Source organism: Nymphaea colorata, chromosome 4 (assembly GCF_008831285.2).
Source record: "Nymphaea colorata isolate Beijing-Zhang1983 chromosome 4, ASM883128v2, whole genome shotgun sequence".
Lineage (NCBI taxonomy): Eukaryota > Viridiplantae > Streptophyta > Magnoliopsida > Nymphaeales > Nymphaeaceae > Nymphaea > Nymphaea colorata.
Genome location: NC_045141.1, coordinates 19,736,855 through 19,764,447, shown reverse-complemented (window position 1 = coordinate 19,764,447; position 27,593 = coordinate 19,736,855). Strand labels below are relative to the sequence as shown.

The following is a 27,593-nucleotide window of genomic DNA, read 5'->3' as shown; positions in this document are numbered from 1 at the left end:
TTTGTTACGACAAGCAAAATCGCAGCACCTTTTCTCGCACCGAACGTGGCAGCTTAGAAAAGGACTCACACAGCCATCCGTTAATGTAAACCCTGCAATAAAAATACTGTTGGCTCTTTCATATCTAGATCTGCCCATGATGGGTAGGATCAAAAACTCATATAGCAATTCAAATGAGTTGATTAACTGCCTGCATAAACCGACCACTAATGCGGTGGTTAGAGAAACGGATATATAAAGGTAAGAGTTAAAAATAAAGGCAGAAGACGGAGAGAGCGTGGGAGAATCCTTGAAGCTATCAGGGTTGTGGATGTAGAAGGTTCTCCATTGCGTGAGACCTTAGTCCCTATGAAGCAGAGTGTCGCGTAGCCATCATCTCCGTTAAAATCCTCTGCTACAAACAAAGAGGTATGTGAATCTATCCCAAATGTATGTATGTTACGATATGAATACATGTATGGTTGCACTATACATATTTCTTTTTAACCCATCAAATACATAGATGATGTCCACGTTTTGATAATTCTAATTCAACAGCTAGTCAGCATCTGAAAATTACACTAAAATCCATTCACTGCGATTTCAGGTCAACTTCCTTTCTATCTTGCCTGGAGGCTTCCGAAGAGAAATCGAGGAGGGACAGCAGCGGTGGGTAAGGGGATATCTGGTTCATAATTGTATACTTCAAAAGCTTATGAAGCCCGAATATTGATCATAACTCATATTGCCAGTTGCAGCAAAAGGAAGTACCAAGTATGTCCTTCTGAAAAGGCTTAGGACGACGGAAGCATCAAAATTACGAAGCTATAACCACTCGCCGTTATGCTGACGCCATAGCACCTAGGAAGGCACCACCCGCAAATCGAAGAACGTCTATAATTTAATACCTAAAGGATGTCTACCTGGAGAGTCACTTGGCATGATCTGGTATGCCCCTGCCAAACCCTCTGTAATTCGAGATGAACACCCAAGCTATGGTTCGATATTGGTTCTTGGGGCGGAGTGTCTGACACTGTAATTGCCCTGCTTGATGGTTCACGGTCCACTCTGATCTAACGGTAACAAGTTCCTAGAGACAAACCACCCAAGGGAGTGGATGCGTCGTGAAAGGTACAACACCCAGACCTCATAGAGTATGATACGTTAGGAAAACTGCAATGTTCTTAGTGTCGGAGAAACTGCAATCTCATGGTCCAAACAGAAACCTCTTTCAGGGAATTGCAATGCAGAAGTTAGTAGAATTAAGCAATGATCCATATCAGTATTGAGAATTTGCTGCTTATGCGAAATTCCAAAAAATGGTTTCGAAATGGAAAGCATATGGCATTAAAACATTCACAAATTTCTTTGATCTTTAACCAAAATTGATGGATAACAGACTACTCGCGACATATATACAGTATTACCTTAGACTACATTTATACATTTACAGAGCCGCCTCAGTTTTGTGGGCTCTTACGGGTGTCCCTGTCCGTCCGATTCAGAGGAGAACAATAATAGATAAACAATTCATTCGTGATAGTAAAGTTACCGCCTGCGAAGCATTTGTCTTTCTTTGGGATCATCGACCTGTCTCACTTTTTCCAGGTCTAGGACTCTAGATTGTACCTGCAACTCCATAACCACTATTCACCTCTCTTTGAGTTTCCCTTCAGATCTATCACTATGACACTGATATTGTCCGAACTCCTGCGTGCCAAAGCAAGCTTTGTCAACAACATTGCAGCCAAAGCACAACGTGATCCTGACTTCCCGTTGCTTTCGATACATGCAATTCCTTTCTGACCATCTACAGCAAGTGAAATTGAATCTGACGGGGCAGGAGCATACCCTCGAAGGCAATTCCAAGCAACTTTGCAGACTACATCATTAGGAAGAACATCCCACAAGCCATCACTTGCAAGAATCAAGCATTCATCATTCGAAGAACGTTCCGTGATAGTAACCTCAGGCTCAGATGAGACAATTGGTTTTAGGTACTTGTCTCCTGTGAATAAAGAAAACTTAAGGATCATTACGCAAACCAAGTTTTGTCTTCATTCTTCTCAAAAGCCTTCGGCAGTTCAAGGATTTTATAAATGAAAACGTCACAAAACAATCTTCTACATAGGCATGCATGATCAATGTGAATTTTCAAGTCCATGGATGCATTCTAAACGGTCCAAGACTGGACGTGAAATTGTTCTCTGCATATCAAGAATGATCACACTTCAATCACAGTAGACCATCATATTCTCACCATAAGCATCACAAACACAAAAACTCTACAAAAATGTATCGTCTTTCATTTCAATAAAGATTATGCTTCAGAGGAACTCAGTTAGTGGAAACTGGATCAAGCATGTAATTATATCAGCTTGTGCCTAGTAGCATTTTTAAATATGCTCAATATTTCTAAATGTGCTCAATTCAAGAACTCAGTTGATGAGAGTTCTATTCTTTCACTAGCGGTTAACGTGAAATATATATACATGATTTACATATTCATCAGAAAAAAGGAATGGAAACAGACGAGGTAATGAGAATGGGAAGTCTTCCTCCAATTTAAACCACTCTTTGTTGTCTCGGATGAGCACAAATAGAACAGAAGAGGAACAAAAAACAAATTATAGATCTATGATCTCACTAAATATAGATCTTCATGCCTATGAAGCACTGCAGATAGTAGCTTGAGTATATTACAAGGGAATGGCAAGTACTTTATTAAGGTATAGAATCATAAAAGGTAGCTTATTCCATTTAAAATATCATAACTCGCATTTAGAATACCACAAAAGAACCATTTTCCTACCTCACCCAGGAATTGGCATAAGAGTAACCGATTTCTTTAAGCATATTACTGTGAGTATCATGATATGCATACAGAATTGCCACTAATCACCGTTCAGAATCCATCTCAACCATGGTCCTGTGATTACCCCATAACTAAAAACATAACGTACTGCACACTAAGTGCCTTTGACATCTTCGTGCTCCTTATATGCTGCACGGTGAAAAATGGACTGTTTTCCCACGTCTGTAATTACACAAGGAAGAAAAATGACACTAGTCTTGACCCTATTCTTAATAGGTTCCTTCGATATTCTTAGAAATTTTCCCGAGACATGCATCAAAAATGGAAATAAAAGACAGCTCAAACAAGACGAAAAACAGATCAACACACGTGATATAAAATCAGACATATTCTACAAGAACTAAACAAATCATGTAAGCTGCTCATCATATGTGTCTAATTTTTTGACTGTAAAGAAGAAATCAAACATTTGCCTAGCTACATCCACAGGCAAACAATTCAGGCCAGCATTTAAAGGTATTGTTGTCGCCACTTTAATCTCCCTTGCGAGACTAACATTGATCAATTACATTTCCAATCTTTCTCAACTTCTAAGATTATCACCGAATGATTTAAAAGAAAATTAATTGGAGATACATAGTTACGATGAAAAGCTACCATCTATTGAACTTTTCCAAATAAGTTTCTTGCAGCAAGCTCAGTGTGTCACTACAGCCTGCTATCAACTTGAATTACCAGCACAGTGTGGAATTTAACATTTTTGAGGACAATGTTATTAGGAAATAAGTTATTAATTTTCATTAACGTAGCCATGGCCTACATGTATCACTCAAACCAAACTGATCTCTCTACTAGAAACATGGGACTGCCCTTTTCCCATCCTTGAACTAAGACCTCCAAAGCGATCCTCCTAGAATCTAGTGATTTTAATTCAGCAGATTCCTTGCATAGAAATAACACTTGGGGTAGCCATTTTTCTGACATAATTCTTATAAATTCTAAAAAACTACAAATAAACCTAAGGAATGGGACTGTGTTACATCAGCAAGACAAAAAAAAGAAAAGAAAAGAAAAGAACAAAAGATGAATCAAAGTTCACAGTGGGATTTTCCCATGATAAGAATGCCCATCAATTTGTTTCCCAAGAAATCAATTTGGCAGAAGATCCTAAATCTGATATTTTCTACACTAAAAAAGTTCTTTCACATGAAGGCATTTGTGCTTGGATGGCGGCTCAGGATCAGCCTCATGAAACCATGGTCTCACCCTTCCTTCCACTTGTTCGAATGGTGTAGGTCCAGTTCTACTTGTTCAAATGGAATAAGCCAAGAAAGTGCAGCCACAGGGCAAGAAATCCAAGAGTAAAAAATGACTTATGTTTGCTCCTATTTTGATTTACTTACAGAATTGATCTTTGTCAGCCTAAAACTTTATGATTTCTACATGTGAAGGTCGAGATGTTCTACAAATGAAGATCAGTTGAGAAACGCTAACTATTATATATGAACAGGAAAAATGAGAAAAGGAAAAACAAAAAATTAAAGTGACAGCATAAATTTCAGCCAGTCTCTCAACTTGACTGCAGCCTCCAATCCAAAGACCTCGGGAAAGATCATCAAAATGAATCTGTTATGAACTATGGTCATCTATGTATGATTTCCCCATGTTGGCTCGGTGTTTTCTATCCTAACGCCACATCGTTTGCATTTTCCTAGACTTTCCATAGTCGGTTCTCTGTGTGTATGTGCGCGCATCCATGCAGTGAGTCAAAGGGTGCGCCTTCCTGCTAGGCGATGAGGCAGGCAACCAGTATTTCAGAACCATCTGGAGCAGTCTCATACCCCGGCAGTATCCCTTACGAGAAACCACACAAAGCCGTTAAAACACTGGAAAAACAACGAACTATCAGAAACAGAACAGGTGGACTTCCGCTTGTATCCTGGTCATGTAGGCAAAGATGATCTTACTCAGAGATAAGTTGTGCACAATCAGTATGAATAGAGTCGCTTCATTGAGCCTAGAGACATGATATTACACCAATGAGCCCAACCTTGACCATGCGGAAGATATGAGACTAGAAGAAGCAAAACTAGAAGAAGAAAAGTTCAGGACACAGACCTATGGCTCTGGACATAGCTAGTATCCCGTACACCCGAGGACCGTTCAAGTATATCACACGCCCACCACTTGCCTCAATTCTTGCCAGTTCATCAGCTTGGTCCGGCTGCAAATTTTACGCCAAATATTGGTCATCTTCAGAGGGATAAAAAGGAACGGATGAGATGAAAGAATCAAATTTCCTTTCCAAGTAAAAAGAAGAAAAGCATCTTCAAAAACCGCCAACATGTGAAAATGGCGACAGATTATCCATGTCACGGGACACGAGATTCAAGAGTTTTTCTTTATCTGATAGCAGGCAATCAGGGGAACAACATCTAGGTCCAATACAAAATATAAAAAATCAAAAAATCAAAAAATAACTACAGAGCATCTCAACGAACATAGATTCCGTATTAGGGACAACTAGGATTTTTATTTTTCTCCCAAGTGAACCTGAACCGACAAGCTAAGAGCCTTGTTAGAGAGTCCCCAGCAATAAGTTATCTTTCACATGGCACGTGTAACGTGCAGGCTTTTGAAGTCCGAAATATCCCCCGGAATTTGCAGCTTCCATTAATGGGAGCTATGCAGGTATTTCGGATAGCATAATTGTTAACGCAGGAAAACGAATTCTTTTGCATAAAAATTCTCTCTCATTTATAAGATTTCCACCCGTCTCAACAAACACGGGCGAAAGATTATCCTTCGAAACTTCTCCGATTTGCGTTCACTACTTTCAGAAATGTGATCCCCCTTAAAAAATGGAAAAAACAATTCTTGCCCTGGAAAAAGGACAACCTATACAAGAATAACTTCCAAAAGAAATTATCTGATCTGTACCCATTACTTTCATCACTTTCAATCAGGTTTGAGATAGGGCTTGACATCGGGCCCCCTCGGCACAGCTGGGCCTGATAAAAAGTCTAACCTGAACTGAGCTGCAACCACAACCCGGGCTCGAAACTGGCTCAGCTAGGTCGGATTATGTTAAAACGTATATATATTACAATGAATTTTATATACTGTAATATATAAATACATAATTAACTATAATAAAAATGCATATGTATTTACATTTATTAAATAAATAATTTATAAATAAACTATCGGCCAACTCCAGCCAACCTGCCACGATGCTCAAAATTAAAGTAATTGATGTCCACCCTTCATTACCGCCTATCGTATACATGTGTGTGTATGTGAAATGAGATACCTACTTGCCATCAGCGGAGTCGCCGGAGCCACTAGAGGGCATGGGTATGGCCGGCAACAACACCGCCATCGGACGGCAGGGGAGGAGGGGCTCCTCCTCCCCTTCCCACCAATATAGGAGGTTCCTCATCCCTGCGGTGGCGGTACCCAAGCTGTCGGCACCGCTCGGCGGTTCGAGGTCGGCAGACAGCGCCGGCCGACAGCCTGGGAGCCGCTTTCGGCTGCGGGATGAGGAATCCTCATCCCCTCCTTCAGGTTTGACGTTCCCCTGCCGATCGACGGCAGAGGCCAGCGAGAGAACGAATCACCCCACTCCCTCTCAGCCCTAAACGTCGGACCATCACACGACGCTCCCTTTCCTCCCCCCGACGGCAGCGTCCGCCCCCCTTTGTCGGGGCCGCCCGATGGGCACCACCGTCCGGCTGGCAGGGGAAGGCAATGTTCACATTTCAAAATAAATATCTCCAAACTCATGATAAAAATTGAAGCTACATTAACCACATGTCAGTGAACACTATCCAGCATGGTGTTGAAAAAAAGTTGCTAAATAGCCAACATATGGTACTTCCAAGCACCAGATGGCAATTGCCACATATGATAGTTCCAAGCACCTTCTCGTTGCCCATAACACCTTGTTCTCCAATTTTTGGTCATTAACATTCCACGACTACTCCCGCTGTAACTTGAGCCCAGTTCTTCTGGCCCATGGACGGTTTTTAACATTCGATCGGCACCATCGAATACCGTTCCTCCCATAGACTCATTTTTCATTTCACTTACTGTCAATTTCTTAGTGCCCTATTTACATGATCCAATATATCACTCTCCCCGAGGAGACCGGCGTGGACAGTAAAAGATACACTCCAACCGGCCTAAATGAGCCGATATCTTCAATCTGTTGCCATTTTACACTCCACATAACTCCTTTTCCAATTCATTGAAGTTAATAAATTAGTAGGTGCTCTATGTTATTAATCTTTACAAAACTTTGGATTTTCTAGAGCCTTTTGCAATTTGTGATATTTATTTGGACTACATTGGAGAACCTCAATTCTGCAACAGCGACAACCATACCTAACCTCACCGAATCGCTTTGTATATATATATATATATATGAAGTCTAGTCAGTCTCTTCCAAAGACATAGAGAGTGCTACCACTTAGTCTGTCAAGTCAGGTTGATCAAGTAAATAGTAGTATGGTACCGCTCATGCATGACAACCACCAGAGAAGGACCACGGACTCAAGAATCGTTCAACGAAAAGGGGAGGGAGACAGGGAGCGGCGCATACCTTGTGGTCGGTTGAGAGGGGGACAGGTCTGCCGGAGCGGCAGAGGACGGCCCGGGAGTCTCCGCAGTTGGCGACGACGACGACGTCCGGGGCTATCACCGCGACCACCGCCGTCGACCCAACGACGTCCGTCACCAGGCTCGCCTGCTCGCAGACGCATGGGGTCGGCCCCCCGCACGAGCACGCCTCCATCACCTCTTCGTCCATGCGCGCGAAGCACCGCTTCATCAGGCCCCGCCAGTCGCCTCCCGCGAAACCCGCGCCCTTCCCCAGCTCTTCCGCCACCAGCCGATGCATCCGCTCCTTGCACATCATTGCCACCTGTCCATCGCAAAAAGCAGAAGAGAAAAAAAAAAATCAGAGTTACTGCCATTAGTCGAACATCAACCGACTAAGAATCAGGCTCCTTTCTCTAGTTTCTGTTGGGTAAAATCTCTCTAAAGACGGCGAGTACACCAACTACGTGTATTGTGTATAACAACCGAGTCTTTACCAAGAAAAGGACGAGATACTTTTCGGATCAACCTTTTGAAGATTATCCGGCGATCGACTCATCGCGTCATTGAGTGACTAAAAACGGACAACTAAAAAAGGTGAATAAGCCGACCGCCGGACATGGCGTAATCAAGTTTTGTTGGGCACCTAGACTTGATAACAAGACGAAGAGAAAGGCCGGCGACTGAAGCCACCTGGCTAAGCTGCACACAGATCATATGTGACGCAAAGATTTGATCCATCGCCAACTGGTTCCAACCCCTCAACAAGGTGTCAAACTCATAACAACTTTTTTTTTACTGTTCGCCTGCACGAAGCACGATTCTGGTCTGCAGCTCCGGTGGCCGAACAAGCCAAAATCCGGCCACTTGGCCGGATTCTGGTCGGAGTTCGGGTGCCTGAGAAGGCTTGGTGCCAAAAAGCGTGAGAGTAAATGCATTGCGGCATTGGGAAACCGGTAGCCACCTGATATGCTGGTTTCGGCGTACAGACTCAACGAGTGGAAAGAATTAGATGGTGAAATTACAAGAGGACCCTCGGCGATTCACTCAGAAGGGAAAATACCGAAACAGCCCCGCAGCACTGCAGGCGCACAGGAAGACAATACTCCCGAGTGTTTCCGGGGGTTTTTAGGGAACAACGGAGAGAGAACTCACGTGCGATCCGCCATGGCCGTCGTAGACGGCGAAGAGATGCAGCGGCTTGGCGTCCGGATCCGACGGCCGGAAGAAGCGAGGCCGCGCGGACACCGCGTCCTCCATGTCCCTCGACCTCCCGCAGGACGACACAAGACCGTACGACGGCTCCCCGTCCTTAGACCCAGCCGGAGGCGACGTCGAGGACTCGCCCTCGCCCGCCACCGCCTCGGGACCTCGACCGCCCCTCCGCCTCTCCCGCCGGACGACGGATCCAGGCGCGCCGGCGAAGCGCCTCATCTCCATCCTCCTCCGCCTCGCGGCCCTAGACCTCAGCGCGCACGGCGAAGCGGTCTCCCCCACCGTCTCCTGGCAAACCTCCGTCATCCAGGCCCCTCAGAGTCCCTTCTGCATCGGAACTCTCGCCCGCCAGTGAATAAAGAAAAGCAAGAATCTCCGCCTCTCTGATTCTGGTCCTTACGTTGGCCTTCCCGCGAAGGGAAGGGGCGGAGGGAGGAGTTTAAACGAGAGCCTTCCATGGAGCGGCCACCGGCTCCACCGGCACGTGGGCGTGGCCGAAGGGCCTCGACTGTGTGAGTTGACCCCTCGATGGTGGCAACGTGGCGGCCGTCGGCCAGTGGAACTTCGATCAAACTCCCATGGCCGCTTGCCACGAGGGCCAACGGGATTCGGTCACGCAGGTTAAGCGTCCTTCTTCCTCTCCGCCGTGGGACCCCTCCATGGCTCCACCCCGCCATTTTTGCCTTCTTCCTGTCTACGTGTCGACGAGCGGCACCGGTTGCTCGTACGGCGGCGGAAGGCGAAAAGAAACGAAGGGGGAGAGGAGGGTTTAACGCCTCCGTCCTCACGTCTCGGCGGTGGAAACGTCCGCCTGCTACGTGGCTGCTCTACGCCTCTGCCACTCCATACCACGCGGCGCTGTTCTGTTTGGTAACATCTGCTTTATACTCTCTCTTCGAAACGTGGATCATGAACATTGAAATTTTCCTTCTCTTCTTCCTTTTTCTGGCAACAAGTCCTTTTCCCGGTGATATTTTGAAATCTGCCGCCTCGATTCTGAACGCTTCGAATCGATTCCTTTCCTCCTCCCCAGAATGAGAACAGATCTCGGGGGCCTTTGGACACCATGGATTAAGAACAAAAAGGACTGATCTTCTGTTACTCGTGGAGGCCACCAAAGCCCAACTCATTGATGCTTGGAACTGAAATGGATGACTTCTTCTTGCCTACTCGATCAAAGACCGATGAATTTGAGGACATGCCCATCTATCTTTTGATCTTAGTCAAGCCTTCTTTCAGGAATTTAGTTTTGGAATTCTAGTTTGATGAATTGTGGGTTTTAGTATGGATCTTTTGCTTCATCTTTAATTTGAAATAGTTATACGTTCCGTCTGAAGAGGACGCTTGGATCGATTAGAACCACTACAATATGAGGCGAAGAACATTATTGCTATATTAACCGGCTTTAGATAGTGAACTGTCGATCGTCCGGGGCCCATTTGTATTTTGCGTGCCTTCCGCAGCAAAAATGTTGCAAATTTTAGGTCGCGTCTAAGATCGAGTTTTGAGTAGGATCGGATTGGACCTTAAATCCATGCACAAAAGTCTCAAATCCGCAGTGAAATGAACCCAACCTTTCGCTTCGCCGCTAGCCTGCCCGGGGATCGCCCACATCTTTTATTGATAAAACAAGTGAATACAAAATCAAGCCATGTATCAGGAGAACGTGGCTTAAGAACAAGAGAAACCACTTTATTGGCAGGATTATAATCGGACATCAACACAAAAATTTCTCCAGGAGTATATGTTAGAGGTGATGGACATTGCGTTGGGAGGCTGTTTGAGACAACGCTTGAGACGATCACGCTATTCCGTTGAACTGAGACCAAGAAGGATTTTCCCCATGGAAAAAGGAGCTAGTGAATTGATGGCCTTTGTCAGGTTTAACTCTCCATTTAAAGGCAGCCTTTCAGTTTGTGGACTGGTCCACAACGAAAAAAGACACTGTTGTGGCTCACGATGAAAGTTGCTTCAGTTCCCCATCAACTTTTAATAGCAGCTATCTGCACCGTAACACGGGAGGGAGTGTCGTCAGGCCAAGGATCCGGAACGATTGAGGTGGCGAGCGATAGTTGTATGTTCTTCTCATACTTTGAATTGTTAGCAATATCTTCTTCTAAGAGACGCAGGTCTTCCCAAAGTATCTTACATATTTGCTGAACTCGGGGGCGTGAATCACCGTGCCTGATGATGTTCCTTGGCTTCCAAAGCTTACCAACTATTAAGTTATGTTCCAAAGGTCTGACAGCCACCCCTGTTTGAAAGCTGTTGATGTCCACTTGGATACTCTGTTGCTAAGGTCAAGGTGAGGAAGAATCGAATTTAGTGCCAAAAAGACTTCCACACCTGTTTGGAGTAAAGAACATTCAGTAAACAGATGGTTGGTAGTTTATTCTCCTCTCCCACAAAGAACACAGTGGTTGGCCAAAGTGAATGCCAAATCTCTGAAGTCTATCCGTAGTCAAGAGGCGCCCCTCAATCGCCAGAAAGAGGAACCAATTCCAGCTGGCTGGGTCTCTATTGTTCCAAATCTTTTCACTCCAGTTGTCTTCAGGGCGTTTAACTCTTAAACATTTCACAGATCTCATTACCACTACGGTTGTGAGCTACTTGGGTACCCCAATAAAGGACATCTTCCTCTCGTTCATGGCCATCTGACAAAGAAGATGGTGTGTTTGCCGCCGCCCGTTCTTGTGCTAACATGGTCTGCTGGTAGGAGAGAGGCAAGAGCTGCTCCATTCTACCATAATCCTCCCGTAAGAGAAGCGCCTCCACCACACCAAAACCCCAATCATCAATCCAGAACCGCACCTTTGTCCCATTTACAATCTTCCACTGAAGCAAGTGGCTAGCTTCCTCCCACCCCCAAAGCACCCTCTTCCAGGATGTCGAGTGTTTGCCATTATTAGCTTTAGACGCCCAAAGGTAGATGCATCTGCCCGTAGGGTTTCAGCCTTACGCGCCTCAATTGGGTTCGCAGCCGATGGCTCTTGCACAGCAGCCCGGAAGCATGAATGCGTCCGATGTAGCGGTGGGAAAAGATCAACAGCCATTTCCCCCGTGTCCTTGTGAACATTCCTCTCTCAAAGGACCCGTAGCCATCGATCCAACCAGCGCGTTTTCACCCTTCCATGTTGCCGTAGCCGATTTGGGGATTTCCAGAAGATGCTGGCCTTCAAGCATCTGCCGCTCATCCGCCATTGCGGTCCATTTGCCGCATTGTCCAGTGTCACGAGAGACGACCGCCGGCCAGGGAAAAACCTTCGTCCCCTCAAGCACCGAGCAGAAGGAAAACCCCACGGAGCTTCTCTCTCCTCTATGCAGTGATAAACAAACACAACCTAAGGTGAATGGTAATTGACACTCATGTTCATTTTTTCCTTTTGGTCTTAAAAATGCATGAAACTAAAAATTTTCAAGGGACTGATCCACTGATTTGATAAATGAAACATAGGGTAGAGCCTCAAACGGGATTCACCACCAATATTTATTTATCAGACTTATTTCTGGCAAGAAAGTGTGAAAAAGTATCGAGGGCACGATCTCAGTCTATGTAAAACATAAATTGCTCTTAAAAAACATATTTACAAGCCAACTATTAAGAGGTCGTCGAAACTGGATCCCAGACTCTGTCATATTGATTGGTCGATTCCAAATTCGGAATTGAAATGGGAAACGCCATGGTTTCTAACTTTCTATATAATTAATTTGGACCAATCTCTTCTTTGGGGATTTAAATAGACTGGATCTGGACCGAGTGTAACTGTAGCCAGACACACGACAGATTAATGACCAGTGCACAAAGTACAAAACCAAATCCAAATTTTCACATGCAACCAGGTTTAGTTCGGCAATGGGTTTAGTAGGAAAAACTTATACTGAATAGAAGGTCAATTGTGTTTTTTGGGATTTTTTAACCACGTCGAACTGTTTCGATTCAGATCTAACACCGGGACATAAATATCTCAAGTTTGTCTCTCTACGTTGTAGATGTCATTCCCTTGATCCAAACTTGGGCAACGTAGCACTCTAAAATTATAAATATCCGATAAAATTGGAACAAAAAAATTGTATTTATTTTCTTATTCATTAATATCGGGTCAGCTAAACTCGTCAGTCACCGGTTTGTGTTCTTGTTTCATTTTTTTTATTTTTAAATGCTTTTAAAATATTTGTTTAATTTAAAAAACCGAAAAAGAAACTGATTGGCCTATATATACGGTACCGCTGCACGAACCAATATGGTGCCAATGCCATTACTGGATCACCAATGTTGATATCCATGATCCACATGAGAACTCATTACCCTTCGACCTACATTATGCCACATCAAAAGCAACTTTACCAACTTGAACTCAACACGTACATTACATAGATAGGGCCAACATAATGTGAGAACTCGCTAGTCGTTTGTTAACTTTATAGTCAAATATCTTATAGGCTTCTAGAAAAAAAAGTAACTTTATAAAGTTAAAACTTTTAGTAGTCATACGCCTTTCGTAAAGCTACTCTTCTGGTGGCAAAATATGAGGCTCGAAATAATACGGTAGAACAACTCAGTATGACTGTCAAAAGTTATCACAATTTATTATATAAGCAACATCCTTGATAATAACTCCATTTCTCGACCGTAAATGAGTAATTTCATGAGCTGATCAGGTAAGTTGAAGTGTTTCCCGAGCAACAAGCTCCCGGATCGACGAGAGCAGGGACTAACAAGTCCCACTGTTCATCTCTCCTCCTTAAGAAATCTCCGTCCTACAAATTAAGCGTGCCATAAAGAAGGCGAGTGCCAAATTTGACCTGGAGGACTTAAGTTACTGGACTTAGCTTGCTCCTTCTCAAATGGACTACCAAAAGAAGGGAGAAGAAGGAAAGGAAAAGGGATGCGGGTACAAAGAAAGGGATCATAAACCAGAGAAATATCAGAAACCCTGACTAAACTTTCTGTTCGTTTTCTTCTTATCATCTTCTCAACAAGAAGAGAACGGCAACAGAAAAATTAATCGGACAAGAGAAAAGCAACAAGGAGTAAAAGACACGGAGACAAAAGTCACAACAATGACTTGAGGGATCTGCATTTAACACGCTTCCGTCCCTTAATCTTCCCCTTCCCACCATCCTCACCACCTTCACCGTTCACCCGATTCCCACCACCAGCAGCAGCGGCAGCAGTATCAGCACCAGTACCACCACCACCACCATCATCATCAGTTCCATCGTCTTCAGCAATTGCGGAAACCCTCTTCCTCTTGGTCTCCCTCCATGCCGGCCCGAAGCCCGTGTAGTAATAGTAGTAGCAGTCGTTACCCACTGACGTTGTCGCCCACGACGACTGTGCTGTTGGCCTCTTTCTCCTCCCTTCTCCACCTTCCGGCATCGACGGGGAACGGCGCTTGGAAGAATCGTTGGATGGTCGCTTGCAGTAGGACCTGACCTGGGAGAGATGGTGTTCGCAGAGGGTGCTGCCGGCCTTGGCCTCGTTGCCGCAGCGCCATCCCTTCCCGTCCTCCCTCTTGCAGGTCCGGCTCTTCACTCCCTCAGCACTCCCCCGGCCCAGCGTCGCCGGCGAGCCATCGTCTGCCCCTTTCTTAGCTGCCCGTCGTCTCGAGTTCTGCAGGCTCCGTGGAATCGTGGCAGGATCGGTCGCAGATCCCTCGGTCTTAAGGCAAAGGGGTTTCGACCTCTTGCCTTCCTGCTTTCCCTTCCCTATCATTTTCCATTCCGTTTCCCCAGCAACAAGATTCTCAGGTCAAGATCATAATGGTATTCATGCGCATAACAGTATGTCCTTAAATAAATATGTGAGTAAGAAAATGAATAAATTAAAGCATCTCATCACCTCTTCGCCAGTCGTTCCCGCATGGCTTAATCGAAGAAACGCTGCAAATAGATTCAGAGAAAGGTAAGTAATGATTTCTGAAGATCAGGAACAAGATTCCTTGTTTCATCGAAACCCCTAAAACCTGTCGCTCCCCACAAACGATATTGTTTTAGCGTGTAGTAACGAGTAGCAGAATCGTAATGTTAGAAGCAAATAAAAAAGTTGGGGAGGGCGAGTTAGTGGAAGATGAAGTTTTTACTCACCATCGGGAAAGATCGGATCTAAAATGCCCGTGTTTCTCCTCCAAAGCGCTCGCCGCTTGGGTTGACGCCTTCTGAGAAAAGACCCAACAATCAAAATTGCAGACCAAGCGATATCACCCACTCAAAGCTTTGAGTTTGAGTAACCAGAACCAACAAAAGGGAAAGAAAGAGAGCGAGCGAGCGAGAGAGGCAGATTGACAGGCAGAAAGAGAGCGAGTACTGCGCCTCAATGGGGACGCAAGCAGAGATTGAGGGAACCCTAGCTAGCAACTAGGGTTTTGTAACACAACGGAACCCTAAAACGATAGCATGATAGGAGGAAGAGGCATATCACTGAAGCCCTAGACGTAAAAATGGAGCACACTGTTGCTGATATACAGAACAAAAGAAACCAAATTGAAAGCTTCTTCTGATAGAAAGTGGTCAGCTGAAAGCTTCGGAAGAATCATAAGGCCATGAACTGCTTCTCATTTAAAATGTGCTTTCCGTATCATCCCCCGGGATGGCGCCAATCTCCGGCAATAAAGCGTGATTCGATAGCTGAAGAAGAAGAAGAACTGGAGAGAAGGGGGAGTGGGATTCCGGCGCAGACCTGGTGGCAGTCGCCGTCCTTGTTGTCGTGGTGGGACGGGCAGACTTGTTGGCAGTGGCGGAGAAGGCCGTCGGCATGAAAGAAAGCGAGGACAAGGGCAGTGACATCCCAGGGGGACTTGTTCACCACGCAGGGCCCGAGCTCTGGTGCCGCCGGTGGCTGCGGGCGAGGCCTTTCCGCCGGAGACCCGTCGGAAAGAGGAGCGTTGACGGAGAGGGAGGGGACGCCGTGGATGGTGGCAACGACGTCGATGGGGTTCCTGCTGTTTCGAATCCTCATATCTGCCCTCTATCTTCGATCCCTTCACTGCTTCTAAAGATCACACGGGGAGACGCGGATCGTGTTATAATTTATACACAATAACATGGACAAACTTTTCTTGAAGAGTCCACCAACTGTGACTATTTTCAAAAGTAACGCTCACTTTCTTCATTTCTCTTATATCCTCGCGATCTGGGAGTCAGAGGAGCCCGCCTTTACAAGCTTATGTTTAAAAAGGTAGTAAACCGGGGATTCCGGTTGGCAATATTGCCGCACTGATTAAGAAAATTTCTAAAAAGGTACCCTTAAACTGAAATGTGACCTGGGGAGAACATTAAAAATGGAAAAAATGAAAAAGGCTGACGCAGTAGGAAATAAAAGAGGGGCTTCGTCCTTGCACGCTGCTTGCTGTGGATTCGAGCGCGATTGCATCAGCGGCGTCCCTACGTAACTACGGTGGACCTCCAATCTGGGGCGTTGATTTGAGGAGCCAACTGGACGGCTCTGATTGGCTGGGGGCGCACCCTTGTCCTGATTGGCGGGGCTTCCACTTCAGAATCCTGCCACGTGTTTGACCGTCTTGGAATTCTTCTTGGAGGCTGGACACGTGGCGCAGAATGAGCTTGCAGCCCCACTATGACGTTGCACGCGAAAGGGATCGCGACTATTAGTGCCTTGTTTTGATGCAAACACGATTTAGTGGAGAGCTGTTAAAGTTATGTTGAACAACTTAGGCCAATATTGAATAGTAATTGTAAAATTATAAAAACTGTATGAATGAAAAAAATATGAAAACATAACTAGCGAGAATTAGTATTTATGAGATATAATTCGAGTCACATTATTTAAGCAGCTACTCATTTAGAAAAAAAAAAAAAGTAAGAATATTGTAGATATATAAGCTTTATTTTTTGTGACATTTATTTGTGCACAAACACACACACATTATCGGGTCTTCTCCTGTGATTGGAATCGGACCGGCCAATTGTTCAATTTTTCTTTTTTCATAAATTGTGGTTTGACTTTGGCAGGTCAACGGTAACTCATGTTCTTGGAGCAAAACAAGAGGAGAAGTCCAATGTATCTCGATTTCATCGTTGTCGATTTGATCTCAATGCATGGATATAGCATCAGAATTGGATCCAAATCCAAGGCCTTGCATTTAATATTCTCCCTCAGGATCTTAGGGATCGTATTCAATTAGAAATGGACGGATATTTTTCGGCTCCCACGTAGTAAGATTTTCAGAATTTTTCTTGTCACGCCAAACTCCGTTGGACTTGGAGCATGGGAGCTATCCAATCCAAATTCGAGTTGCTGGTATCGCCTACTTTGGACCCTATTTCAGATCCAGGGTAGGATTCGGAAGCGGCTCCATATTCGAGTTCGGGTCCGGACTTGGCATGGTCCGGACCCATACGCGACGCTGGGGAGCACATGTACACAGTCCCGCGCTCAGCCCGGACATGTGCAGAGGTGGAAGGGTGAACTTTTCTAAGTGGAAGTGGACAAGGACGGGCAACGAATTTGCAGAATTAGGGCATTCAATCTGTTTGCTTCTTGGAAGAAGAAAGGAATTCGATCTCCGCTCTCTGCCCAATTCCCACAATTTTCTTTAATCAACAGATAAGCGAATAAAATAAAGAGAAAAGGATCAGTTTTATAAGGTAGAAGAAGAAAGCGGCAATAAAATCATGAAGCAGGGAGATCAGAAGGCCTAACTGAACCATTGTTCCATTTTATCATTCTCAGAAAGCCCCACCAATGAGCGAAATTAAAGTTTATCAACGACAGAGGACAAGCATCATCGGCAATGGAGTAAATGGCACAGAAGAGTTACAACAACGACTTCAGAGACCTGCATTTCACACGCTTTCTTCCCTTACTCTTGCCCTTCCCATCATCCTCGTCATCATCAGCTGCTGCTGCATCTTCTTCTTCTTCTTCTTCTTCTTCTTCTTCTTCTTCTTCTTCTTCATCTTCTACAGTATGGCCATCGTCTTCAGCTACTGCAGATACCCTCTTCCTCTTCGTCTCCCTCCAGGCCGGCCCGAACCCTGCGTAGTAATAGAAGCTGCCCATCGACGACGACGACGACGACATGGGCCTCTTTCTCCTCCCTTCTCCTCCTCCTGCTCCCGTAGAATTAGGCTGCAGCTTTCCCGCACCACCGCGGGAATCGGTGGATGGTCGCTTGCAGTAGGACCTGACCTGGGAGAGATGGTGTTCGCAGAGGGAGCTGCCGGGCGCGGCCTCGTTGCTGCACCGCCACCCCTTACCGTCCTCCCTCTTGCAGGTTCGACCCTTCTCTCCCCCACCCCGACTGTCCTTCGCCGCCGCCGAGCCTTCCTCTTCCCCTTTCTTGGCGGCCCGCCTCCTCGAGTTCTGCAGGCTTGGATGAATCGTCGTAGTTTCCGGCGCCGACCCATCGGATTTAAAGCAAAGGGCATCCGATCTCTTCTCTTCCTGCTTTCCCTTCCCTATCGTTTATGTTATTGCCCCCCCCCCCAACGAACAAGGTTCACGGGTCAAGAACTAAATGATAATATTTGACCTCATATTGTATGCATAATATGTGTCTATAGAAGCGAATTAATGAAAGGAACTTGCGCAGAGAGAGAGAGAACCCACCTTTCCTTCGGTCCCTCCCAGCAGACTCAGACTTGAACGAAGAAATGCTGCAAATCGAAAAAGCATTTGATCAGAAGCGAGATTCTTCACTTCTCTTAGGACGCGCCAAAGAAACCCCTAAAAGCTCTCCCGCTCCCCATCTTTATGCTTTCGCGTTATCCAGCATGAGGATGATCGTAAAATAAAAGAGAAACGATACATAGGGTAGGGAGATCTCGCGTCAGACGTGCACGAGATGCAATTTCACTTACCTTTGCGAAAGATGGTCGGATCTAGAACCGCCGTTTCTCTCCTTCGACGCGCTTGCCTCTTGCGCTAACGCCTTCTGCAGAAAAAAGCCCAACAATCAAGATCGCAGACGAAGCAATAGCAACTACTCAACATCTGAGCTTCGAATCAGTGTAACCATTCAGTCGACAGCAAAAGGGAAAGGGAGAAAGAGACAGATAGGTTAACAGGAAGCAATGGGGGAAGCAAGTGGAGATTTCCCTAACTAGGGTTCCCCACAACGGAACCCTAAAAAGATAACAGGCGAGGACGAGGCAGCATACGAAACGCTAAAGCCCTAGACGTGAAAAATGGCGTACAGTGCCACTGCTACACAGAATAAAGGCGACCCAATTGAGAGCTTCTTCTGGTAGAAAGGAGTCAGCAGCGGAGAGCGCCGGAAGAATCACGAGTTCGTGAGCTGCTTCTCGTTTAGAAACGCGTCGCCTTGCATCACCCCTCGCGGTGGCGCCAATCTCGAGCAGAAGCAGAAGGGAAAGAATGGGGAGTGGGATTCCGTCGCAGACCTGGCGGTGGCAGCGGCCGTCGTCGACATGGAAGAAGGCGAGGACAAGGGGAGTGACATCCCACGGGGACTGGTTCACCAAGCAGACTCCGACTTCCGGTGCTGCTGCCTGCGGCTTCTCCAGGGAGGAGCAGAGAGGAGGAGCCATGGAAGAAGACGAGGGGCTGCTGCAGATGGCGGCGAGGACGTCGATGGAGCTCCTGCTGTTTCGAATCCTCATGGCTGCCGCTTGGCGCTTCCCCTCTCGGATCCCTTTGCTTTGCTGCACGAACGAACGAGAGAGAGGGAGAGGCTCAACTCAACTCTTCTCTTCTCTCCTCTCCCACGAATTTATGGGAATATAATATGAGGAAGAAAGAGAGAGAGAAAAAAAAAAATGGAAAATAAAAGAGAGTACAGATCAGGGGAAATGGGTTCCCCTTCGATCCTGATGCCCCCCGCAAGCAAAAGGCGTCCTTACATTACACGCCTCCCCTTCCCTGCGTCTTGTCATGCGTGCCCTCCCCATCTAACTCCGGTGAACCCTACATCTCTTCCGTTCACAGCTCCACAAGTGGACGGCTCCGATGGGTCGCCGCCCTCTTACTCTCGATTCCTTCCTGTTTGGCTCGGCGCCGGTGGCCCGCCTCGCGTCCGCGGCTCCGGCCGACCGCTTGTCCAAAACAGCACTGGCCGAAAAGCTGTACTATAATAAATTTACCACGTTAAATAATAAATTTATCACGTTCTTGTGCATCACGCGAACCTTTATATTTGCTCGATCATCTTATCTAACTTTCGAAATTAGTTACTGAATACAATTAAATTTGTTGTGATGCTTCCTTATGAAGCCTTAAGTACAGTTAAAGAATGAACTAATTAAAATTGTCGGGAAGTGTTTTCACTCATTTCGTGTTACAATCACAAGCTGATCACAAAATTCTGGCTTTTCCTTTTTATCTTGTGCTAATGCTCGATGTATAAAAAGATTTGAAGGATAATATCTTTTCTTCCACTTATAAAAGTTAATTTGCACTAAGTACGTTGCATTAGTTTGTTCAACTTTGCTGTTTGATTTGATCTTCACTCGCTTAATAGCAAGTCAAGTGTGAGTCAAGCTTCTACAAATCAAGCTCGAGTTACTTTATTCGTTATCAATCCTTCATTGCAGCTAATGACGATAGTTAACTATAACAAAAACTTAGACTATAATGGTGGCCGCACCTGCCCTTATTAGAATTTTCAGGATACAGGTGCTTCTTCTTTTGAATATAATGTTTATGAGAATCGAAATGACGACATCCTGGACATTATTAATGTAGTTTTAATTAAAGATGTGAATCTCAATGATAATTTTAGTGTTGCGTAAGAGTGCCAAACAAGCGCCTTTAGTTCTTTTCTTTTTTCGTCTTTGATAGAGACTAAACTCTTTTGCCTATGGCTGTTGAATAAATGCTTCAAGCGAAAGTCTGCCATTTTTAGAACTTGAGGGGTTTATAGTTTTCGAATTCTGCTTTCAAGTTGAAAAATAACAAGAAAGAAAAATATTACTATTGTTGGCAATGCAATTAAATTTCCGTGAAGTTCCTTAGTAAATCTGATTAACTATTTGTTTTTAATATTTTGCCTGGTTAGGCTCCTGATCCCTTTATAGTTGTCAACGGGAAAAAGAAAAAATAAAGTATTTTTTTCAAAATTTTATGTAAATGTTGAGGTCTAAATGGAATGACATATTGCATGAAGAAAGTAGAAAGATTCTCGAGAGAAAAGGAAAACTCGCTTACCCTTCAATATAATGAGGGTAAACTAGCCCTTTATGTGCATTTGTTGTGAAAAATGTTAGAATATTTGAAGTACTTTTATTTATAAATGCACAACTCTTGTCGAAGAGTCGAAAATACTAGAACATTCCTTTTTGTAATTTGGTAAGGACAAGTCAGGAAACTTTTGTTTTTGAGGGAAATTGACACGACAGACATGACAAAAACCGACAGATTTTTAAGTTTTTGAAGCATCAAACTGATTGTGCTACAAAAAATGAGTTACCATGACGCAAGTCGAGAGTGGATTTTGGGAAAGGGAGAACACTCGAAGGCACTGAAAGAAGACCTTTTTACATTACGCGAACAATATGTTGTATCAGAGTTTCAACTTCAGCTGTGTAATAGGTCTCCTAGCTCACTTGAAAGTAAGAGAACTTGTGAGATCCATAGTTTAAGCGAACAAGGAATTTAAATTCACACTATATATTAGACGAGATCCCACAGGTGGAGGTCAGACCTCAAATCTACTTATTTGAGATTCTGAGTATTAGAGATCACTGTAGATCTCATATCGGAATCTGCAAACACACAATGTCTTTCTTTTTAGAATTAAAAGGAGTTTGAGGTGCCACTTTCTCTTAAAGGAAGATGCTATGACAAATAGAAGGTTGAGACTTAGTCAAAGATCTTCATTTAGGAGTCCCTTACATTTGTTTTATCAATTAATCACTCGTAAAGAAAAGTTTTTTTTTTTTGTAATTTTGTTTTAAAAGAAACTCATGGTAAAAAGTTCAAGTCCTCATTTTGCATTGGCTTGGTTTTTCACCATTTTTTTTACAGGTGCATGTGCATATTACTGTCACATTATCCTGTTTAGTTTTTTGTTTAAATTAGTTTTAATACCAAAACTTAGCAAAGTAGTTTTTTTTACTAAATTTGGAAAAAATTGCACCAGACCAGATCACATGCCTAATACCAGAAGACAAACACGAAATGTCGTAAAACTAAATTATGTGTCTTCTATGTAAGAAAATTATATATTAACATGACAACGAGAACTTAAAAAATGAAAAGAATAATAAACGAAAACTGAGAAAAAAACAACAAAAAGTAGGTGAAAAACAGACAAGTTGATAAAATTAACGAAACTGTATTCATAGGTACTGAAAATGAATTCAAATCCTCTTTGGATCTGGACTTGGCGTATGATAATTAGATGACCTTTGGACCTGATAAGAGTCCAACCCAAATGATATGTAAAGACAGGATTTTACCTCATCTCCTGAACCTGACCAAAGAAGATCCAATAAGGTCAAATCTAGTAAATGTTGTTATATGCGCCATATTGTGTCTCAATTTTCATAGTAAATGTAGTTATATGCGCCATATTGTCTATGAATTTTCATAGTAAATGTACTTATATGCGTCATATTGTGTATGAATTTTGGTGTGTTAGTATAAGTAATGATTAAAATACTCTCTATTCACATTGAAAAAGATTTTTTTTTTACAAATAAAAATGTAAATAAAAAAAATAAAAAGTCTATATTTTTTTCAAAAATTACCAAAATACCTATTTCTCCCCTACAGCGTACGGTGTTTGCAAACACGAACTTTCTCACCTAGACTTCGGGTTATCGACAAATTGATGGGAATGTCGTACTAACTTTGGAACCATGAAATCACGGCAGATGACGAGTCAAATTTACCTGAGTGCGTCCTTTTCGTGATCTGCACCTCTCTCTCTCTCCGTGCTGCGTGAGCATTTTTGGAAGTGACTTGGAAGGGAATGAAGATGCGTACCTTTCGAGAGCAGCTAGCGGTGGAATTTCATTTCTCGAGCGTTCGTCCGGGCATCTCACAAAGAGCGATCGACGGCCATGAGATTCTGCAAAAGCTTCTTGGCCTTGGTTTCTGCGTGCATGGCCCATGAGAATCTTACCGTGACTGTCAGCTTCATACCTTTTGCAGATCAGTGCATTGTTCTTCGCTTGTCTGGATTTGAATGGTAATCCGTGTTAATGGCGGAAACAATAACATATTCGCGTTCATTATGAAAGGCTATGTCCTAATTAATGACTGAAAGCTCCGGTGTCGAGGGAGATGTAAGCTCCGCCTCGACACAGACTCCTCTACTTCTTCTTGTGGTCGCGCCAGTTTTGCACCTGTGGAAGAAGGAAGCAAGCCATGGTGGGTGCTCCAGTTTGGCCCCTGTGGAAGAAGGAAGCCTTTTTATGGGAAAGTAGTTTTACAGGAAGCTACTAAAAGTAGTGAAAATGTTTTTTTCTTTTTGTTGTTCCTTTGCTTCTGTTAGAAATGGGTGCTTCTGTTAGAAATGGGGGTGGTAGATCATGTGGCCTACATCAGCAGCAATTACTGAAAATGGGAGCCCAATAAGAAAGTGAGCTTGGATGAGATCCCACATGGGTTTTGCCTCTAAAACTAAGTTTTTAGAGCGTTTGGACGTCATTAAAATGGAGTTTGAAGAAGACACTGTTTTTAAAGAACATGGTTTCTTAAAGAAGGAATGAAACACGACTTCTTTCAGTTCATAAAAGTTGGCTTTTGGGTACGTCGCCCAAACAAACAAACCATATTTTTAGAACTCATTAAAAGACTTGGTTTTTATAAAAATATTAACAAATTAAACTAGGGTACATGAAGATGTCATCTAAATGTCTCCCTAGAACTGCATCTCTCTCTCTTTCTCTATTTTTCTCACCAAGTGATGGGTAGCGCAATCGGTTGAGTTGGGTGATGTATTGTTGTCGCTTCCTCAGTTTGATTCTTGAAAAGTGCTTTCTTGATGGTATTGAAAAGTAATGTTGTTGATTGATCTTGAAATTATAGGTATGGCCAAATGGACAGTATATATATATATATATATATATATATATATATATATATATATATATATATATATATATATATATATATATATATATATATATATATATATATATATATATATATATATATATATATATATATATATATATATATATATATAATATATATATATATATATATATATATATATATATATATATATATATATATATATATATATTACAAAAGTATTTGCATGCAATATATATATAAAAATTAAGCAATATATATATATATATAAGTACGCTTGGAACAGACAGAAAAAAATGAGTAAACAGAAGGGCATGCAAATGCTTTTCTAAATGAAAGTTAAGCACAGGACTATGCTAAGTTACTAATCATTAATAAACAAATAAATAGAGAAATAGCTGGGTTCGACATGGAAATGTAAATTTAAAAGGATGGATTTGACGTTCCTGGATAAATATGGGCACCGTCTATAGATATACACATATTGGTCGTGCATGGACGAATTTGGAGCAAATCCATTTTTAAGAAAAAGTAAAATCCTCATAAAAGGAAAGAAAATAAGATATCGACACAAGTAAGAAATATACTTATGTTTTTCATACTGCTACACGACGTCTTCATGGTTAGTTGGAAGTTTCTTCCTATCAGGTTAGCCATTGAACAGTGAACTTACCCTCTAAAAGAACCCAAGAGATCGAGCCTCGCTAATTTATCGTCCTCAATATCCTGCAATTTCTGGATATGCTTTTAGAATGCACGCAATTTTTAGCTACATATTAGGAAAGTCGTGCCCAACTCTCCAACTTCCTCAACAAAATGCAAACAGACCAATTTAGATATATTAAAGGAAAGACTTAGTCAGTTGGGAATACATGCAGCCAAATAAGTATTGAGAAAGCCGCATACAACTATGAAGAGAATGTTGGAAAATAATATGATATTTTGATGATTTCATTTTTATCAACTCATCTTGGACAATTAACCACTCAAGTTAAATCGAACCAAGTGATCTTCTCCATTAGTGCAGTGTGGATTAAATGCGTTCCTGATAATATCAGAAACTCAGTTGCAGTAAGTTTCTGTTATCTTCGTATTAAACCTGAGTGAGCGCAAACTTCCAAAGGAAAAGAGGCCTTTCATGCTGTTAGCAGGAAAAAGGAAGAGGTTGTAGGAAACCTTGTTCTCAAACAGATGCCCTAGCTGTGATCTTTGCTCGAAATTACATGAGATTTTCGCACCACGTAGTTGATAATTAAGTTGTTATATTTTCTAGAATCAAGCATGAGAAGGCCTTTCCCGTGAAAAATATTTCTTCGAGAGATCAATTCCTTCTTGTAAACCTCTTTTCATTACCTCTTGAAGAAAAAAGAAAGAAAGAAAGCAAACGCAGCTGCCAACCTACTTTGGCATAAATTGAGGAGTTAGATAAAATAAATAAATTCTTCTTCCTTGTCTCTGATATTGGATCCAAAGCCGTTACCGGAGCCACTCGAATCCACGATTTCTCTCTCTCTCTCTCTCTCTCTCTCTCTATATATATATATATATATATATATATATATATATATATATATGAGATAATATGTGAGACTGACCATATATGTGTGTGCATGCACGTGTAGATATGACTATGAGATAATATGCGAGACTGACTATATATATATATGTGGTTAACAAAATTCTGATATTATATAATATATCTTATTTTGTGATTCTCACATTGAAGAGAAAAATCTCTCCTGCTGATGAGGAAATTTAGGGGAATCCCTAGAGATAATTAACACATTTTCTTAGCTTGAAGGTGCTCGTTTGCGTATGATCTGCTGAATTGCATTTTTGAAAGATGGGCAATCTAGTTTCTCCTTGATTAAATGGTCAGTACCATAAGCATTACTTAATATTCAAACTATTTTGAGCTGCTTGTTTTCTACGATTTTTCTAAAGTAAGTGTTCAAGAATTTTTTTATAATTAGCTATTAACTAATTTCATATTTTATATGAGAAAGAGATGTGATATTCATCAAGAGTTTTTCTTTTTTCGAAAACCTTTTGGTTGCAAACAGTTTGGCGAACTGGCTTGGACCGGTGGCTCGCCAAACTAAAAATAAAAAAAAAGGGGGATTTTAGAATTTTGAAAGAAAGGGTATATGGAATAATGAGGATTTGTATTTTATAAATGTTGTTTTATAAATTTTAATAAAAGAAAACTAATAAATTTTGATCAGACAACTTTTCTGCCTTTATGATATTAAACATAAAAAGTAAAGATATACTTTTTTGTGAGTCCCAACCATTTGGATTGGAATGAAAGAATAAGACCGATGGTGAGGATATCAAATCATTGCAAGGGTTGGATTTAAAGCAGATACAACTATTACAATATATTCCTGTTTGGATATATTGCTTAATTTCTGTGGGAATCGGAGCGAATTCAAAAACAAATATTTATTCAACATACTACTACCAGCAGCATGTGAATTTTGTCAAACCCAACTGCTTGAATTCAAATTTCAATTAACCATGAAATTACATTCTATTCACCTACCTGTTTTGATAGCTTTTGTTCTAAGATTAGAGATATATTAAACAAAAATCAATGTTAGCAGCATGGATTTTAAATCCAGTGCAGCATCAAATCTAGTAGTCGAGACAGAAATTTTTTTGCTAAGCAGCTCTAATATACAGTAACATAATTTTAGACCATTCAAAAATTTTAAACCCTTCTAATACATAGTAAATTAATACTGAGGGACACTAGCAAGTGATAAACCAAATTATGTGAGTATGATATGGCTCTGCCACTGATCAGATTTGTAGATCTGAGTTCCTCGGCAATTAGAAATCACCTCACATCTCGAAACCGCAGTACAAAACACGACCTCGAGAACATTTGGCTGCCATTGTTATACCATAATTTAACACGTCAGGATTTGAGATCTACAGATTTAAGATGAAATCGTAGTCTGGTTGTTCTAAACTAGAAGTTTTTGCTAAGCAAAATGACAATATCAAGTGTAGTTTTTAAGTAAAACTTTAAGGATGTGCTTTGATTGACCCTGATCTAAAATCCTCAGGACTTCGAAAACTGTGGATTTAAGATCATACCGTCCTCCTTCGATCTTAAATCCGACCTTTCTCGATGCAAAACGGTAAAATAATGATGTAAATTTTAGGTTCGAACTTAAATGATCCTTAGTTTGATCAATCAAAAGCATATTACATCAAACCCACATCAGGTTCGTTCATGGATTTCAAGCGACAATGGCAATAACCAAACACCTGCTGATATATCTTCCAAGAAATTATTGGCGCTGCTGTACATGGTCGACCTCAAGACTCAAGAGGCGGCGGCTGCATGTTTTCTACATCATCTTCATTTTCTTGTTAGCAATTTATCTTGCCACTATACTGTAATTATTAACCTAGACGCCATCACTTTACTCCAATTTGTCGTATATCGCTCGTACTATTGTGACTGTGCACTCTGGCTTCTTCACCCTCGTCTCTTTTGAATGGAACTTTGAGAAAATTTATTCCTGAACTGTCCATTAACTTGATTAAAGAGTTGCAGTTAAATCCTCCCTATGTTCAACTCCTCCTGCAAAGGTGCGGTTGATTCCAGTAGCAGGCAGCGTTTCTGTATTGATGATGGTTGGCTTTGTTCACTGAGATTTGCTGATGGCAAAGGACAGGTGTTCTGCTCCTCTTGCTCCCATACTTGTTCTATTTGGAACTTTAGGAAACGCAAAATGTCTTCGTCTTTGGTGTTTGTCTTCGTTACCCTGACGATGCATGATTTGTTATACTCTGTTCATGAATCGTGATGAGGGAATTCCATCACTACAACTGTTGATGTTTCTATCACAAATCCTGCGGTGGTCGATGAGTACTATCGAAGCCCTCCATCTTTCTTAGCGAAAGAAAGTGAGCTGAATGCTGGTCATGAAATGCAATAGCGCTGATCAAAATAGAGAAGGCTTTTTTCTTTTTTTCCTTCACATGTAGGATCAGATTCTTTTC

General features: G+C 42.5%; 3 protein-coding genes across 7 annotated transcripts; all 3 read right to left on the bottom strand.

The window, feature by feature from the left end:
• Positions 1-1,334: 1,334 nt before the first annotated feature.
• Positions 1,335-9,779, bottom strand: LOC116253668 (probable protein phosphatase 2C 49). 4 transcript variants are annotated; one of them, XM_031628603.2, is made up of 5 exons: positions 8,549-9,779; positions 7,398-7,718; positions 4,913-5,018; positions 1,831-1,987; positions 1,335-1,689 (listed from the first exon to the last, which is right to left on the bottom strand). In XM_031628603.2, the coding sequence occupies exons 1-5, from the start codon at positions 8,912-8,914 to the stop codon at positions 1,626-1,628; spliced, it is 1,014 nt and encodes a 337-aa protein (XP_031484463.1). In that variant the 5' UTR covers positions 8,915-9,779; the 3' UTR covers positions 1,335-1,625. The 4 variants fall into 4 exon arrangements, with proteins under 4 accessions (XP_031484463.1, XP_031484462.1, XP_049933659.1 ...); XM_031628602.2 differs by having other exon boundaries at positions 1,335-1,987; XM_050077702.1 differs by lacking the exons at positions 1,335-1,689; positions 1,831-1,987 and adding an exon at positions 2,011-3,016 and having other exon boundaries at positions 8,549-9,777.
• A 3,402-nt stretch (positions 9,780-13,181) lies between these two features.
• Positions 13,182-15,604, bottom strand: LOC116253314 (uncharacterized). 2 transcript variants are annotated; one of them, XM_031628083.2, is made up of 4 exons: positions 15,288-15,604; positions 14,696-14,766; positions 14,451-14,491; positions 13,182-14,317 (listed from the first exon to the last, which is right to left on the bottom strand). In XM_031628083.2, the coding sequence occupies exons 1-4, from the start codon at positions 15,564-15,566 to the stop codon at positions 13,662-13,664; spliced, it is 1,047 nt and encodes a 348-aa protein (XP_031483943.1). In that variant the 5' UTR covers positions 15,567-15,604; the 3' UTR covers positions 13,182-13,661. The 2 variants fall into 2 exon arrangements, with proteins under 2 accessions (XP_031483943.1, XP_049933655.1); XM_050077698.1 differs by having other exon boundaries at positions 14,696-14,763.
• Positions 15,605-17,190: 1,586 nt separating this feature from the next.
• On the bottom strand, positions 17,191-22,903 carry LOC116252183 (uncharacterized). The gene is made up of 5 exons (XM_050077697.1): positions 19,433-22,903; positions 18,974-19,234; positions 18,431-18,504; positions 18,180-18,226; positions 17,191-18,028 (listed from the first exon to the last, which is right to left on the bottom strand). The coding sequence occupies exons 1-5, from the start codon at positions 19,478-19,480 to the stop codon at positions 17,385-17,387; spliced, it is 1,074 nt and encodes a 357-aa protein (XP_049933654.1). The 5' UTR covers positions 19,481-22,903; the 3' UTR covers positions 17,191-17,384.
• Between the last annotated feature and the right edge of the window lie 4,690 nt (positions 22,904-27,593).

Bases quoted from the DNA above. Each gene is read 5' to 3' on its own strand.
- LOC116253668 (XM_031628602.2), bottom strand. From the start codon at position 8,914: ATGACGGAGGTTTGCCAGGAGACGGTGGGGGAGACCGCTTCGCCGTGC. The intron at 7,719-8,548 runs GTGAGTTCTCTC...TGCGATGGACAG, and splicing joins ACGGCCATGGCGGATCGCAC to GTGGCAATGATGTGCAAGGA. The intron at 1,988-4,912 runs GTCTGTGTCCTG...CTTTATTCACAG, and splicing joins AGCTATGTCCAGAGCCATAG to GAGACAAGTACCTAAAACCA.
- LOC116253314 (XM_031628083.2), bottom strand. From the start codon at position 15,566: ATGAGGATTCGAAACAGCAGGAACCCCATCGACGTCGTTGCCACCATC. The intron at 14,767-15,287 runs GTCTGCGCCGGA...GTCTTTTCTCAG, and splicing joins AGGACGGCGACTGCCACCAG to AAGGCGTCAACCCAAGCGGC. The intron at 14,318-14,450 runs GTGATGAGATGC...GGAAAATGATAG, and splicing joins CGGGAACGACTGGCGAAGAG to GGAAGGGAAAGCAGGAAGGC.
- LOC116252183 (XM_050077697.1), bottom strand. From the start codon at position 19,480: ATGGGGAGGGCACGCATGACAAGACGCAGGGAAGGGGAGGCGTGTAAT. The intron at 18,227-18,430 runs GTAAGTGAAATT...TTCGATTTGCAG, and splicing joins TCCGACCATCTTTCGCAAAG to CATTTCTTCGTTCAAGTCTG. The intron at 18,029-18,179 runs GTGGGTTCTCTC...CATAAACGATAG, and splicing joins TGGGAGGGACCGAAGGAAAG to GGAAGGGAAAGCAGGAAGAG.